At 40.0% G+C, this 14,776-nt stretch overlaps 1 protein-coding gene across 6 annotated transcripts in view; it reads right to left on the minus strand.

The window, feature by feature from the left end:
• mib1 (E3 ubiquitin-protein ligase mind bomb 1) overlaps positions 1 to 14,737 on the minus strand; it is a 146,538-nt gene extending 131,801 nt beyond the window's left edge. For 5 of the 6 annotated variants that reach the window (XM_028307031.1, XM_028307033.1, XM_028307027.1 and 2 more), the window contains exons 1-10: positions 14,359 to 14,537; positions 14,062 to 14,257; positions 13,791 to 13,987; positions 13,468 to 13,635; positions 13,055 to 13,162; positions 12,600 to 12,785; positions 11,362 to 11,514; positions 10,904 to 11,048; positions 10,309 to 10,490; positions 8,415 to 8,684 (exon numbers count right to left, since the gene is read on the minus strand). In XM_028307031.1, coding sequence (XP_028162832.1) covers positions 8,415 to 8,684; positions 10,309 to 10,490; positions 10,904 to 11,048; positions 11,362 to 11,514; positions 12,600 to 12,785; positions 13,055 to 13,162; positions 13,468 to 13,635; positions 13,791 to 13,987; positions 14,062 to 14,257; positions 14,359 to 14,469 — 1,716 coding nt within the window. In that variant the 5' untranslated portion in view covers positions 14,470 to 14,537. Of the gene's footprint in view, positions 1 to 8,414; positions 8,685 to 10,308; positions 10,491 to 10,903; positions 11,049 to 11,361; positions 11,515 to 12,599; positions 12,786 to 13,054; positions 13,163 to 13,467; positions 13,636 to 13,790; positions 13,988 to 14,061; positions 14,258 to 14,358; positions 14,538 to 14,646 lie in introns of those variants that run through there. The other variant, XM_028307028.1, reaches the window with a different exon arrangement.
• Positions 14,738 to 14,776: the final 39 nt, after the last annotated feature.

Consider the following 14,776-nt stretch of genomic DNA (forward strand, 5'->3'; position numbering starts at 1 on the left):
TCCAAATGAAGCTCATATTATACTCAAGCTGAGCACACGAACGACATCAAACCGCAAAGTAACAATGTAATAGAAAAAGATTGCGAAACAGGCGAACAATGGATATTTTCACACAAAATCGACGAATGTACATAAAAGCATAATATGTAATAATATGGCATAAAAAATAAATAAATAAATCAAAACGCAATCATTGAAAACTTCACTACAAAACCGAAGAATGAACCTAGGTATAAAACAGAAAATAATAACAGACTGGTCCACGACGATAGTAATGAAAAGCACTAAACTAAGCAACAACAATGACAATATTGAAGGCAATAGCTTCGCTTTGCCGCTCGGGCTCGTTCCAAGGATTAACGAAAATTAGATTTCAATAAGACGCTTGAGGCGGGGCATGGAACAAACCTAAGTCAGAGCCGAGTAATGTGCAGAGGGTCACGCTCCTCCTTTTAATGCAATGTCAGCAGCCGCAGCCGCGGTCTGCGCCCCTTGCGGTCCGGCGCCACGACACGACACATATTTACGAGCGCATTTACCATGTTTAATCCTACACTAAGTTAAATTAAGTTCGCAAGCTTGTTCCTAAAATGCGAATTCATCACAAAACTATTTGAATTGAATCGTGCAAAAATGGAATTGAAGCTTAATTGTTCTATCAACCAGATACCCAGTACCGTCCAGTCGTAACGACAAAATTGATGAGAAAGCAAAACAAGAACAGGAAAACTAAAGCACTTTGGACACACGAGTAGGCATCGGGCGGAAGGTATAAAAAAGTCACTTTCCAGATAAATTATTTCCCAATTCGGCCATTCCGATTCAAATTGAAAGAGCATTTCTGTATAGAGAAACTCTAACCGCGAAAGAAGAAAATACAAAATAGGGATATAAACAGAAACGAAATGGTTTTATGGATCGAATTGTCGAGTCATTGTCGAATTGTTGGATTGGTGTACAAAAGAAGAAAAAAAAGTGGCAAATAGGGGCATATTTCCTTTGATAGCAGTAAAAATTCTATTAACATTCGGTATCAAGTATGAATGATAATATAAACAACGGTATAATTACCACGCATGTCTCGGTTGTCGTTAGTCAACAATACTCCAACTCTTGAACACGAGATCATCTATCTCTATTTATATTCAAACATCAATTTAAACAAACAGATGCGAGTAGATTTGACGTAAGGAGTTTGTAAATCTATCATTCCAGGCTCGAAGAAGTTTGCATTATTTATTCATTACATATTCGCACGCCGTTCACGTTCCCAATAGATAGCTCGCATAATTCTCGCAGGGATGCCGCGTTGCCCTACGAAACAATAGCAGATTATCAAACAAAACGACGTAAATAGTCCTCGGAATAGGAGAAATAGGGCGCGGGTTAAGGGCCCGCAGGATATCCGTATCGCGACTCGAATGCTAGATGAGGCTACCAACAACAATATATCCCCGATACGATTACTTTCAGCGTAAACAACCGTTACAAATGTTTGCCCATTACGAAAAAAATATGAATCAGCATAAGTTTATCAACGACACTGTGACGCGTTACTGTTATTTAAATATCTTATTAAGGGTGTTCGTGCTGTAAGCTACATGCATAAATAGTGTGACTCAGCTTGCGAAAATTTGAAAATTTGAAGAAAATACTGCTTCAGATAGGACCCGAACCCAAGACTTCTCGATATACACACAATAAATACCTAGTTACCACAGCGTCGTAGAAATTCCAAACAAGCCTCTGTCGACCTGTCGTATACACAAGTATATTATTAGATTTAGCTTTAGCGCATTTCAGCCCATGGCTGTATCTCAAAGGCGATTGGAAGATAGTTCTTCGTAGCGTATAAAGAAACTTGGACGAAGCGCCGTAGCCGCTTTGTAATAGTTCATCCGTAGCTCCGACGTCGTAGCTTCTACGAGTATAAAAATATTGGATATAGCTTTCAAGCTACTTTTTAGATTCGTTTGGTAAAAGCTTTATAATGATCAATGTAATAATAAAATATATTAATTTCACAATTATAATCAGAGCTTCACCCACTTTTTTTCGGTAAGTATAAATACTCTCAATGAAGAATCCCGCGATTTTTAACTTTATCAATTAGCTAAATTAGTAAACTTTCAATTAACATCTGGACCAATAGATCAAAATTGTTTCAGGAGTTTAAGCGTGAAAACTGCCAGTGAAATTTACTAATGCTAAATCCGAGAATTACATATTTAATTAGGGACGGATAATTAATACGGGCGATGCGTGGTTGTCGACCGCAAGAGTGACACTATCATTAACCACAATATCTGACAAAACCGTGGTAACTATTCGCCGCAACGAATCTATATGCATGCGTATCTATATCTGTAATCCATGGTTATTGTATTAGGAACATATACTAAACATTCCTTACATAATATGAGGTTCCTTTGGCGTGGAAAATGTAATCCAAAAATAACTTTTGAGGGACAAATGCGGTAGTGTGTTGTGACAATTCAATTATCCTTTAGTCAGAGCGACGCAATCTGGCTGCGTCTCAAACAAAGACCCTGCTAATAGTATCGCGCGTCGTATAAACAGCGCGACACCGAGTTTGTGTTGAAAAAATAAAGGCGCGACGACGCCCGAATAAATGAAAGCGGCGATAAACAGGAGGATCCGTTCCGAACGGAGGGTCGATATCGAAATACATTATTCCCCGATCCGAGTGTTCCGATTCAAATTGAAAGAGCACCTCCAACATGAGATTTCTCAGGCGGCGAGTGGGCGCAGAATATAAATCGGCGCATAACCAGAAATGGAAGGGCTGTGAATTTCCGTTTCGCGGTGAACGGTCGCGCTCCCACTGTTACACTTTACAAAATACAAATATTATGCTACAGCCGAAAGCACTCTTAATTAAAATACTCTTATCTACCAACGATGGCACGCGTAACGTAGGTAATGTATGAAGTACAAGTACAGTGGCAAGATAAATTACATCAATATAAAACGCTGTCTATACCAGACAGAATGAAATAATATATTTGTTTTATTATGTCCTAAGCCTCCAGAGGTACCACGATAACCGAAGAGAATAAATAAATAGTATTTAATACTTTATTATACAACATTTCGTTTTAAATAAGTAATTACGGGGAAAACAAAAACTGCTAAAACCTAAAATTTCTACATTACGTCGAACAGTAAGGTTGTTTGAAAGGAAAACAAAAACAAACAAAAAGAACCCGCTATCCAAGACGTGGCAATGAAAAAGAAAAGCCTTAAAACAGAAAGTCGCGCAGTAAAGTTTAAAGCAAATTAGATTTTAATGGGGACGCCAGTAATATTGACCGTCGGCGCATCGTTCTGAAACACGTTTCGAGATTTAGAACCAGATTAGAATTTTATTACATGCTAATTTACAAATAACAAGAATATTTTTTGAGTGACTGTTTAGTACAGTCACTCAGTAAAACTTTTCGTCACGTGTCTAACTAGCTGAACTTGTTTTTGAATACGTTTACCTCCAGTCTGCTGTTTAGGCAACACGCCATAACTCTCCTCATCATGTATTCCTGTCCAATTCGCAACACGCCCAGCCGATATTTTAGTAGAAGCGTCTCTGCTGACTTGTCGTCATCTCCTACATTTATACTTGTGTATTTAACTAAATGTCCAAAAATATAGTGGAACAACAAAACATGAAGTCGGACAATGTTATGCCTCGTGTCTCGGATAAATAAAATTGATCTNTGCCCCAGATACTAATTGGAGAGGGAATAATAATGCTAATATTATTTTCAGCATCCTGTTTCCTTGTAGTTAATTGGAAATTAAGTAGAAATACCAATGTCCGTATTTCGAGTTAAGCGTTTGGGAGGTGAAAGCTGGACGAGTGTCTTAAACATATTGGGATAGAGACCTTCAAAGGTGGTTTATTTCTTTGAGTCTGGTGCAAATAGATTGGTTCATTGCACACATGTCGGATATAAATACGGCTGAGCTGAGCATTCAAGCCGTTGGAGATGATTCGCAAGGTGCCGGAGGCAGCGGTGGGCGGCCGGCCCGAGCTCCGCAGGCGACGGCACTCTAACTTTATTAAGGAGGCGCCGTCGCTGAATCAAGGTGACGCGCCTTCACAATGCCCTATTCAGATTTGAATAGCTTTACGCCCAATTGCGCTTCAATATGCCTCAAGCACTCCGGGATAGTTATTTCACTTAGTAATTTCAACTAATTAATTAGGGACGGAGAATTCTTTACAGAAACTACTTAGTCGACGTCGAACAATCTTATTCAGGGATATTTTATTAATGCTACGGCTTTACCAAGGAGTTTAATAATCTGAATGTTGTGTGTTCTAAATAAACTATGCTTTAACGGACATTTTAACCCAATCTTGCTTTATTTTTTAAGACTACTGCGCTAAGACAATATAGCTGAGCTGAAGTAGTAAGCCGCACCCAAATGTAAAAAAGTCTGAGTTTCTAAAAATGCCTAAAATATAAATGGGTGGTTTAGATCACTGACTATGCAATACTTTTCATTCACAACAAAATTGCCACCAATATATCTACTTAATGCTACGAAACTGAATGTGTGATTGCTCGTAATTTCAGTAATTATGCCTAATTCGATGTGGATTCACAAGTATCTTTGAGCAAAGGCATCTGCCACACGCGTTACCATGAGAACAATGGCGCGCGACAAGTGGAGGAGTGCGGGTGACTTGGGTTCGAACAAAGTTTGGCAATTATGGCGACCGCATGTCTGAGAGCGACGCTACTCATTACCGGCTGGAACTCGACTCGTCTAGATTAAAAGTCCAAGAGACATGGGCCCGGGGCCGCAGGGACTCGCCGCGCCTGAAGTCAGCACAATATGTATAACACAATAGCTAACGAATCTATACTAATATTATAAATGCGAAAGTAACTCTGTCTGTCTGTCTTGCTTTCACGCCTAAACTACTGAACCGATTTTGATGAAATTTGGCATAGAGATAGTTTGAGTCCCGGGAAAGGACATAGGATAGTTTTTATCCCGGTTTTTGAAACATGGATGCGCGCGATAATGTTTTTCTGTGACAGACAAAATTCCACGCGGGTGAAGCCGCGGACGGAAAGCTAGTTGATTATAATTCCCAGAAACATCGATATTTTTTGTTCGTGAAGTTATGATAATTTAACCGAATGGGTCACCCATTCTATTCTATAATACGAGTATACGGTGCCACGCGTATACGAGTTTAAACAATCTATACCTGTTCATGACATGAGGCATTTCATTTGCATTTTTATGAATAAATTCACCCCAAAAAATCAATAGCAATCTTGTTAATTTAACAAGCTTCGGAACAGGAACACCAAGTTACGTAACTAGCTAACTCTGCCGGGTATTGCGCCGTGTTCCAAGACAACGTCTGAACAAACACTATAGTTGCTACTTCCCAACAGTTCAACTACTCTCGTTTAACTACGAAAGTATGATAATGTAGGCAGTGAAATTAAATATGTAACTGGCAAACTTGATAATAAGGTACCTATTTCTATTTGTGCTTTTAATGCAGAGTAAGCAAACTTACTACATACATACATGAAATAAAAATAAAGAAGATTCTCCTTTATAGTTACTAATGTTATGCAAATTAAAGCAACACAACAACGAACTTATAGAATGTTGAATTGATTGCCGTAATAGCATTTGCTCCACCACATGCCGCAGAATCATTTATTTGTCCTACGACTGATGTGAAGGCAATTACAGGTCGTTAGTTTAATAAGCTTAGCGCAAAGCTCTGTCGTAAATAGCGTGAATACCGCGAGTGGGATGGATGATTATCGCAAAATCTGTGTTTTCATTATGATATTAGCATGTATTTGCTTTGTTAGTTTGAAATCCGCTAACGAATAGCTCTAAGCCACTATTCTATTGAATTAATATAGATATATGTGCCAAGTTCTGAGAATTTACTAAGACAATCTAAAAGGTTCCGATTTTATGTTATTTTGTAGCATCAAAGAGTGGCTCCAAATGGCTCGTGTAACGAATATGTTATGATATTTTGTGTTCTATATTGAGACGATAAAATGAACCGAAATGGACGACACAGGCACAGTCTGAGAGTCCCCCGTGAACTTGAAACTATTGCGCACGCAAAACTTAAATTGTGTTGAATCAGAAACTTAATTCCATGCGGGTAAAACCGCGAGTGGAGGTCTAGTATTTTGTAAACAAACAAGACCCAGTGTACCTAAGTAATATACTCGAGCCTCGAGCAAATGAGACGTTTAAAGTTCTGAACACGCTCGTAACACAGAGAGCTGGTGGATATTGTCGTAAAAGTCCTACCTTGTGTACTGATTAGCATCCCAGCGCGCATGCAAGGCAACAACGACGATGCTAGTATCCTATTATAAGAAAACTCCGTATAATAGCATTCGTGAAACACCCCGTTTTATTTAAAAAAATACTTATTACTTACAAAATCTAACGATAAACGAACGAGGGGTCACATTTTGTACGAGTCAGGCTTTTAAGTATGGCGTTTCGACGTATAAATAGAAATAAAGTTTATCTGTTTTTGAAAATAGGGGTAAAAGTTTGATGCAATAATAAAAAGAACGGAAAACAATGAGCAAATAGAATCCCTTGGTGATGACGCAAAAGAACCCATAAAAAATACTTCTAACTGAAATAGTAGTCAGATGTCCAATTTTCAATTTCTTTTTCGAGCAACTGGGGCCATACATTGGCAATAACGCGATGAATGTTGGCAATGAATTCCGTAGTTTATCTGCGCACTAGTGGATAATCCATAGGTCTGTGTGAGATCACCCGATTGTGGAGGCAAATTCAAAGATCCATCACGTGAAATTATGCGCTCATCGAATGTTTCCCGCAATAAATTGAATGTGTCGCGTGCTGGTTGGATGGTAACACCATCTTGTTGAAACCATAGCTCTGCCACATTAATATCATTCATCCGAGGAATTAACGGTTACGAAAATTACGTCGACCGTAATATGGACGTTTGTATGGAAAACTGAACCATGATTTTTAAAATACATTTTTACACAATTTGCAAGAGTTGTTCTGAAGTAATTCTATTTAATTATGAAATGGCAAAACCTACTGTCCACAAATGTACCCCCAACTATCAAGTTAACTATCACTAGAAACAGTGTAACCAATTTAAAGTTGTATACCTCTAAAAAAACACCCGTTAGGTAGAATAAAGTTTACTTGTGGCGGTTTCTCGTATTCGGGCTACGGTATTCATATATACGAAAGAAGGTACTAGCCTACAACTAAAATAATGGCGTTTGACTGCGGAGGTACATTGCATTAATTGCCTTTAAGTAAGTGCGAGCGACCTTGTCGCCTTAAAAAATATTAACAACTCAAAAAAAAGTTTGTATAACAGCTAAAGGACTACCTGCAAATTAGGATTTACCCTCCGTTGTAACAGTATATAAATCAAGACTACGCTTAAGCCTGTTTATAAAAAAGCTCAAGAACTAACCTGCAAACTAGGATGGACCCCCAGTTGTAACAGTGTTCGGACGACACCCAAATGGCCTTTATTGACTGCTATATGCAGCGGTGTTTGCGTTCGGCGGTTCCTTGCGTTCAAGTCGGCGTCGGCGGCACCTAATGCACGTATCAAGACTACGCATAAGCCTGTTTATAAAAACTAACCTGCAAACTAGGATGGACCCCCAGTTGCAACCGCATCCGGACAACACCCAGATGGCCTTTATTGATTGCTATATGCAGAGGCGTTTGCCTTCAACGGTTCCTTGCGTTAAAAAGCTCAACAACTAACNATGGACCCCCAGTTGCAACCGCATCCGGACAACACCCAGATGGCCTTTATTGATTGCTATATGCAGAGGCGTTTGCCTTCAACGGTTCCTTGCGTTAAAAAGCTCAACAACTAACCTGCAAACTAGGATGGACCCCCAGTTGTAACAGCGTCCGGACGACTCCCAAATGGCCTTTATTGACTGCTATATGCAGCGGTGTTTGCCTTCGGCGGTTCCTTGCGTTCAAGTCTGCGTCGGTGTCACCTAATGCACGTATCAAGACAACGCATAAACCTATTTATAAAAACTAACCTGCAAACTAGGATGGACCCCCAGTTGTAACAGCGTCCGGACGACACCCAGATGGCCCTTATTGAGTGCTATATGCAGCGGCGTTTGCCTTCGGCTGTTCCTTGCGTTAAGGTCTACGCTGGCGGCGGCTAAGGCATGTATCAGGACTACGCTTAAGCCTGTTTATAAAAAAAGCTAACGAACTAACCTGCAAACTAGGATAGACCCCCAGTTTTAAGTGTCCGGACAACTCCCAGATGGCCTTTATTGACTGCTATATGCAGAGGCGTTTGCCTTCAACGGTTCCTTGCGTTAAAAACCTCAACAACTAACCTGCAAACTAGGATGGACTCCCAGTTGTAACAGCGTCCGGACGACTCCCAAATGGCCTTTATTGACTGCTATATGCAACGGCGTTTGCCTTCGGCGGTTCCTTGCGTTGAGGTCTGCGCCGGCGGCGGCTAACGCTCGCAGCGCCGCGGGCTCATCGCCAAAAGCCGCGTGATGCGCCGCTCGGTCACCGTCGCGGTCTTCAGCATCAGCCTCGGCGCCCACTTCCACTAATGTTCGAATCACTTCCACGTGGCCGTTCTGGGCGGCTGCCTGGATATAACAGATTTGGTTAGCATTTTTAATAGCAAACTTTATTGAAAAAAAAACAAAATTATTTTTCAATAATGTTAACAAGTTTGATTATGATTAGGTAGGTATATATCTGAAATATGATTCCGTGTTTCGGAAGGAGAGCTAAGCCGTCAGACCGATTGAACCACCTGAGAAGTTCTTTACGGCTCGTATCTGAGATCGAATTTGTCTTTAACCTAGAGATTTTTAACCTTTCTTAGAGTTAAAAACTCTAGCTAGACAAATTACTAGCCCACTGACAACAAAATAGTAAACAATAGGCATGCATTTAAATTAGTATTCTGGAAGATCAAGTTATAAATAAATAGAGTATTATAGAGCATGGGGGAACAATTTTAATAACTGGAAAGGTCTTTTAGGACGAACGATGATGACATCACAAAGATTAATATAGGTATTAGTAATAGATAAGGTTTGCGTGCTATGAAATAATTTCTAGAGCTCAGAACTATTACGATTTGACTGCACAATGTTATCGTTCTTTTAGCCTCGAACCATTAATATTCCGAAACAAGACCTAGGGCGTGGCCAATGCACGTTTATTGTTAGCTGCCAGTAAACATGCAGGCGGCGTCTGCAACCAACTATTGTTCGTTTTTATTTGTCTCGACAATATTTTTAAAATTTTGGCGTTTTAACGGCAATTAAGAGTCGGTTGTGTTCATAATGGTGCAATGTAAGTCACTAGCGTTATTCTCCTTAAAAAATCGCAACGCTCGGCGTTGCCTGCATTATTACTGGCTGCATCTATACACGTCACGGCGACAGTGTATTTAGTCGAACGTGTGTCACCTGCAGCGCGATTTATCAGCCGTAGACGCCGCCGATGACAGCGTGCGACGTCGCCGCCTTCACTATTCACTGGTTCCAATCTATGTATAATCCTGCGTGCCAGCAGTGAGAGAGTATTTCGAGATAAGACTAGATAGTCTAATGTGTTACCAGTAGCGCGATGTGTTCACCGTAGACACCATTGACGTCAGCGTGCGCACCGTCAGTGCGCGCAAGTATTTCTGCGCAGCGTGCGGCGTCACCGTCAGCAGCCGCATTCACTATTTACTGGTTGCTATCAGTAATCTCAGATACTAGCATAATATAGTGCAGCCTCTGTGGGATAGTCGTGGACGCCGTTGACGTCAGCGTACGCGCCGTCAGTGCATTGCACGCCAGTATCTCTGCGCAGCGTGCGGCGTCGCCGTCAACAGCCGCCTTCACTATTTATTGGTTGCTATCAGCATTTTCAGATACTAGCATGTAGTGCAGCCTCTGACATAGCCGTGGACGCCGTTGACGTTAGCGAACGCACCATCGGTGCACGTGAGTATTCTCTGCGCAGCGCGTGGCGTCGCCTGCACTATTTACTAGTTGCTTTCTTTAGTACTGCCTGGCAAGTCTAATAGTGTAGAACTGATGTGTTACCTGCAGGGCAGTGTGTCCGCCATAGACACCATTGACGTCAGCATGCGCACCGTCAGTGTACGTGAGTATTCTCTGCGCAGCGCGTGGCGTCGCCTGCACTATTTACTGGTTGCTTTCTTTAGTACTGCCTGGCAAGTCTAATAGTGTAGAACTGATCTGTTACCTGCAGGGCGGTGTGTCCGCCATAGACACCATTGACGTCAGCATGTGCACCGTCAGTGCGCGCAAGTATCTCTGCACATCGCGCGGCGTCGCCGTTAGCAGCCGCTTTCACTAGCTCCTCGTTGGCGTCTCCCGTCACGTGGGATTCAAACAGCTTCTTCAGAAGGGCCGAGAGACGCTCGCCTAAAAGTTAAAATGGCCACAGAAAAATCAGAAAAATGGGCATGTGGCTAGATAAGGACAAAATGGGTGTTGATCTTATTAAAGAGCTACTTTGCTAGCGGATTTTGTAAAGTTACTCTAAATAAAAATAAACAAAATAAGAAGATATTCATGTCACGAAATATCATGAAGTATTGACGTAAGTTGCTTTTATGTATCAACTTAGGAATTGCTTACAGTGCTGGAATTGTGTAAAGCAATCGTAATCATTTGACAGTTCATATCGTACGATTGGTCTGTCAAACGCTTTGTTTAACTGACTTTATCGTACGATATGAACTGTCAAACGATTACGATTGATTTACACAATTCCACCTCAAATTAGTTTTTCAAGGCGATTAGAAAAAGAGTAGGAGAGGGATTTCGGGTCTTACCTGACGAGTTTCCCGGAATGCTTCCATCAGATGAGGCGACTTTAGTGACAGCATTCGGGTTGTAGGTCCATGACGTGTTACACACTTCTACTTTGAGGTCGTTGTCGTGATATATTTGTTGCACGCGCCCAATTTTGCCGAGAGTCTAAAATGAATACATTAAAGTTACGACTTTAACCACTAACCACTAACTTAAGAATTTGTCGATAAAATTGATCATATTACTGCGCCTTAACGGGTCGGACACTGGTGACCGGACACACTGTATTTTGCATAGTGATTGGAGCACTAACTACCATTATTACTCTCATGCAGTAGTAGGGTTAAAATTATACTAGGATACAAATGCGCCCTTTGTTTTTTCAGTTTTTTGGTGCTCATGATTTGCCTCAAATTAAACACGACAAAATGGCGCCGAGTGTACCTAATCTCGGATATTTTTTATTTATTACACTTACTGGAGCCATAGCCTCGGCCCACTCCCCGTGGCCTCGCTGCAGCGCTTTAACGCGTTCCTGGTCCGCGCAAACCTGCACGAGATCGCCCACCGCGAAGCCCCCACCCGCTGCGCCGCCGGCCGAAGTCGACGCGCTCAGGTTACCGCTGCACACCTATACAGGGTGGAAACGATAAGTGATCTCACTCGATTATTTCTAAACTATACAAGATATCGAAACACTGGTTACTGATCCTGAAAGTGCTTCACGAGCTCTTTCAAACGGTATCAGTAATAGGTTACAGAATTAACTGGATCTATCCGAAAATTCAATGTTTTCAGGCTCCATACTAAATGTATGCCAGCCACACAATATTGGAAGTGTTAATATTTTTATTCAATAAATAAACACTTAAATTGAACTCCAAATTGCATTCTTATTTTAAATTATTCATAAAAAACATTGGTTTTAGGCTTTACTTGCTATAATATTATCAAGACATAAGTGCCATGACTGTGGCAGTACTAAATGTATGGAAGCTGGAAACATTGAATTTTCGGATAGATCCAGTTTATTTTGTAACCTATTATTGGTACCATTGGATAGAGCTCCTGAAGCACCTTTAGGATCAGTAACCAGGTTTTGGATATCTTGTATAGTTTTTAATATTATGTGATTTTACTAAATGTATGGAAGCCGGAAACATTGAATTTTCGGATAGATCCAGTTAATTTGGTAACCTATTATTGGTACCGTTGGATAGAGCTCTTAAAGCACTTTCAGGATCAGTAACCAGTTTATGGATATCTTGTATAGTTTAGAAATAATCGAGTGAGATCACTTATCGTTTCCACCCTGTATAACATGACTATTTTAATTAAGACCATTTGACACCACTAGTCAATTGAACTACACAATTGTCTTGTGAATGATGACGCTAATATCCTATAGTTCCAAGACAGAAAGTCTTTAAGGTAGTGATAAATATACAGACTTACTTCAGCTCAGTTTCACCTCAGACTTTACCACATATTTAGTGGAACATTCCAATGTGGACACAGTGGACCCAATTTGAAACATTCGTTAGTGGCATTTTAATGGCCATAAATCTGTAGTGATAGCTCAGACTCAGAAAAACTTGGGAGCTGTAATAGCTTATTATTTATGGTTTCTAATAAGGAGTCAGGTTAAATTAAAAATGTTACATGTAAGACAGCCTAATTTTACCTTAGGCTATATGTAGCCCTTACTAGTCATACCTTAGTTAACACAGCAGGATTGAAGGTCCACCTGTTACCACTGGCATAAGTCACCACGATATCATGATCCTCATCAATTCCGACAACAGTGCCAGTTGAGCCAAGGCACTCAAACATGCCGTCAGTCCATCCCCCATGACCATGTTGCAATGACTGCACTATTTCAAGGTCAAGGTCTACATTCACCTGAAAATAAATGTTATACGATTATTTCAATGTTAATTCGAATGACAGTAAGTCATTACCCATCAATTTTTAATTGTAGTAGTTGAATAAATGCAATGCAGCAACCATTCATACATATTTTGGTGATTTTAAAAATGACATCATAGCACTAAACATAATTTAAGTCATCAATGAGAAGTGATGAGTTAGTACAATTGATTCATCATTCATTACATACTTTGTATTTTTTTATTATCTAAAGTAGATATAAAAAGTAAAATGTAACTTACTTGATCTCCAACTTGTAGACCATGTGGCCCAGTACGCCCTGGGCCTAGTTCTCCCAACAATGGTAGATGTTCTTTATAAACATTCTGACCTTTTACATCATTTACAACCTGTACAGACATAATTGAAGTAATTACAGCCTCTTATGTAATAAAAAAATATATTTGTATTAGTTTGAAACAGGGATTTTAAAATATTTCAATCTAGGTAAGATGAAACCAGTTCACTGTTTCCACCTAACAGCTTGAAAACCACAGTAAACTTAACTAATTAGCAAAATTTTCTAACAGTGTAGGGTTAAACCTGTTTATGAGTAATTAGTTCCAGATATTTCTTCAAATGTTTGATGACTGAAGCTTTATACAATTAATACAAATGATAGTAGGTTTATATCAATCTGAGATACTAATCATACCTTGAGATCTGCCATTCCCTCAAACCCAACTCTGTATAAGTTCTTTGTACCATTATCCCAAACAACATACGCAGCTGAGCGAGGGCTGGCAGCTGACCAGTCCTGGACTTCATTCACTTTGCCTCTCCTGCCATTACCACCATCTTGGTCTTCCCATTGCCAATCCACCTTAAAAAGTTTAATGAAAACTTAAAGCCTCTAGACTAGTGATATGGTTAAAAAGTATGACAATCAACAGATCAATAGTAAAACTACCAGTAGTAATTAATTTTAAAATAATAAATAAGAACAGATAAATGATTATTAAATAATAAAATATTAACCCCTCTGACAACCCTGGCTCCAGGGAAAATGCCTCTGACGGCTTGTTTTTTACTTTTCCTTCTAGGCTCAACAAGGCACCTCTGTGCTCCTGGTGCACTGATGCGATAAAACCTGTGACGCAAATGATGTTTATCTCCGTGATAACACACTGAACAAAGATCATAATTACTGCATTCAGCACATTTCCAGCGGATACCTGGAAAAAACAATAATGAAATAAGATAAGTGAGAAACAACTAAAGTTTAAGTCATTCAAGTGGAAATATTTACCAAAAATTGGCTGCTGTCGACACGTGTCGCACATGGTGCCTTCGTGTTTAACACCAGTGGGTGCACTGTCCAATATACGTAAATCATAAGCTCCTGAACATCGATAGTTTGCTGCAGTTCCATTATCCCACACTACCACTACTTCTTCAGGAGATTCGAAATTACGAACCGTGCCAACATGACCCTCACCGCCGTCCTGCAAAATGTAATTTATTAGAAGATAGAAATCTGGCTGACTTGAGTAACAAATAAGTATAAAATATGTAAACAAAATTTTTGTAACGCTGCTAGCATTACCTGTTTGCCCCATTTCCAATCTGGCCCTCTTATTACACGAGCTCCAACCCCTTCCATCATAAACCTGGTAGCTCTAGAAGACGTAGTAGACCCAGAAACGCTAGCTTCCATTATTTTATTGGTATTTTTCTTATTTTGATCAGAATTTCGACGACTACACCTGTGATACAAAAGTAAGTTTTGACACTTCTAAAGTAGGTGACATTGACAGAAAGTTTGACACCAAAGATTTAATAACAAATGGAATACGCATTTCGCATCAACAAGCGATAATAATATTAAAAATACCTAATAAGAATTCTGAATACGCAACGCTAGATATCAGCGCTGCAGCGTGATAAGCCTAAACAGACTTCAATGACTTCTTATGGCTTCAACTCCCATTGAGCGATCTAAAAAGAAATAAAATGTGGTTTTC

This window comes from Ostrinia furnacalis, unplaced genomic scaffold, assembly GCF_004193835.3.
Source record: "Ostrinia furnacalis isolate ACB-3 unplaced genomic scaffold, ASM419383v2 OfSCF2054, whole genome shotgun sequence".
Lineage (NCBI taxonomy): Eukaryota > Metazoa > Arthropoda > Insecta > Lepidoptera > Crambidae > Ostrinia > Ostrinia furnacalis.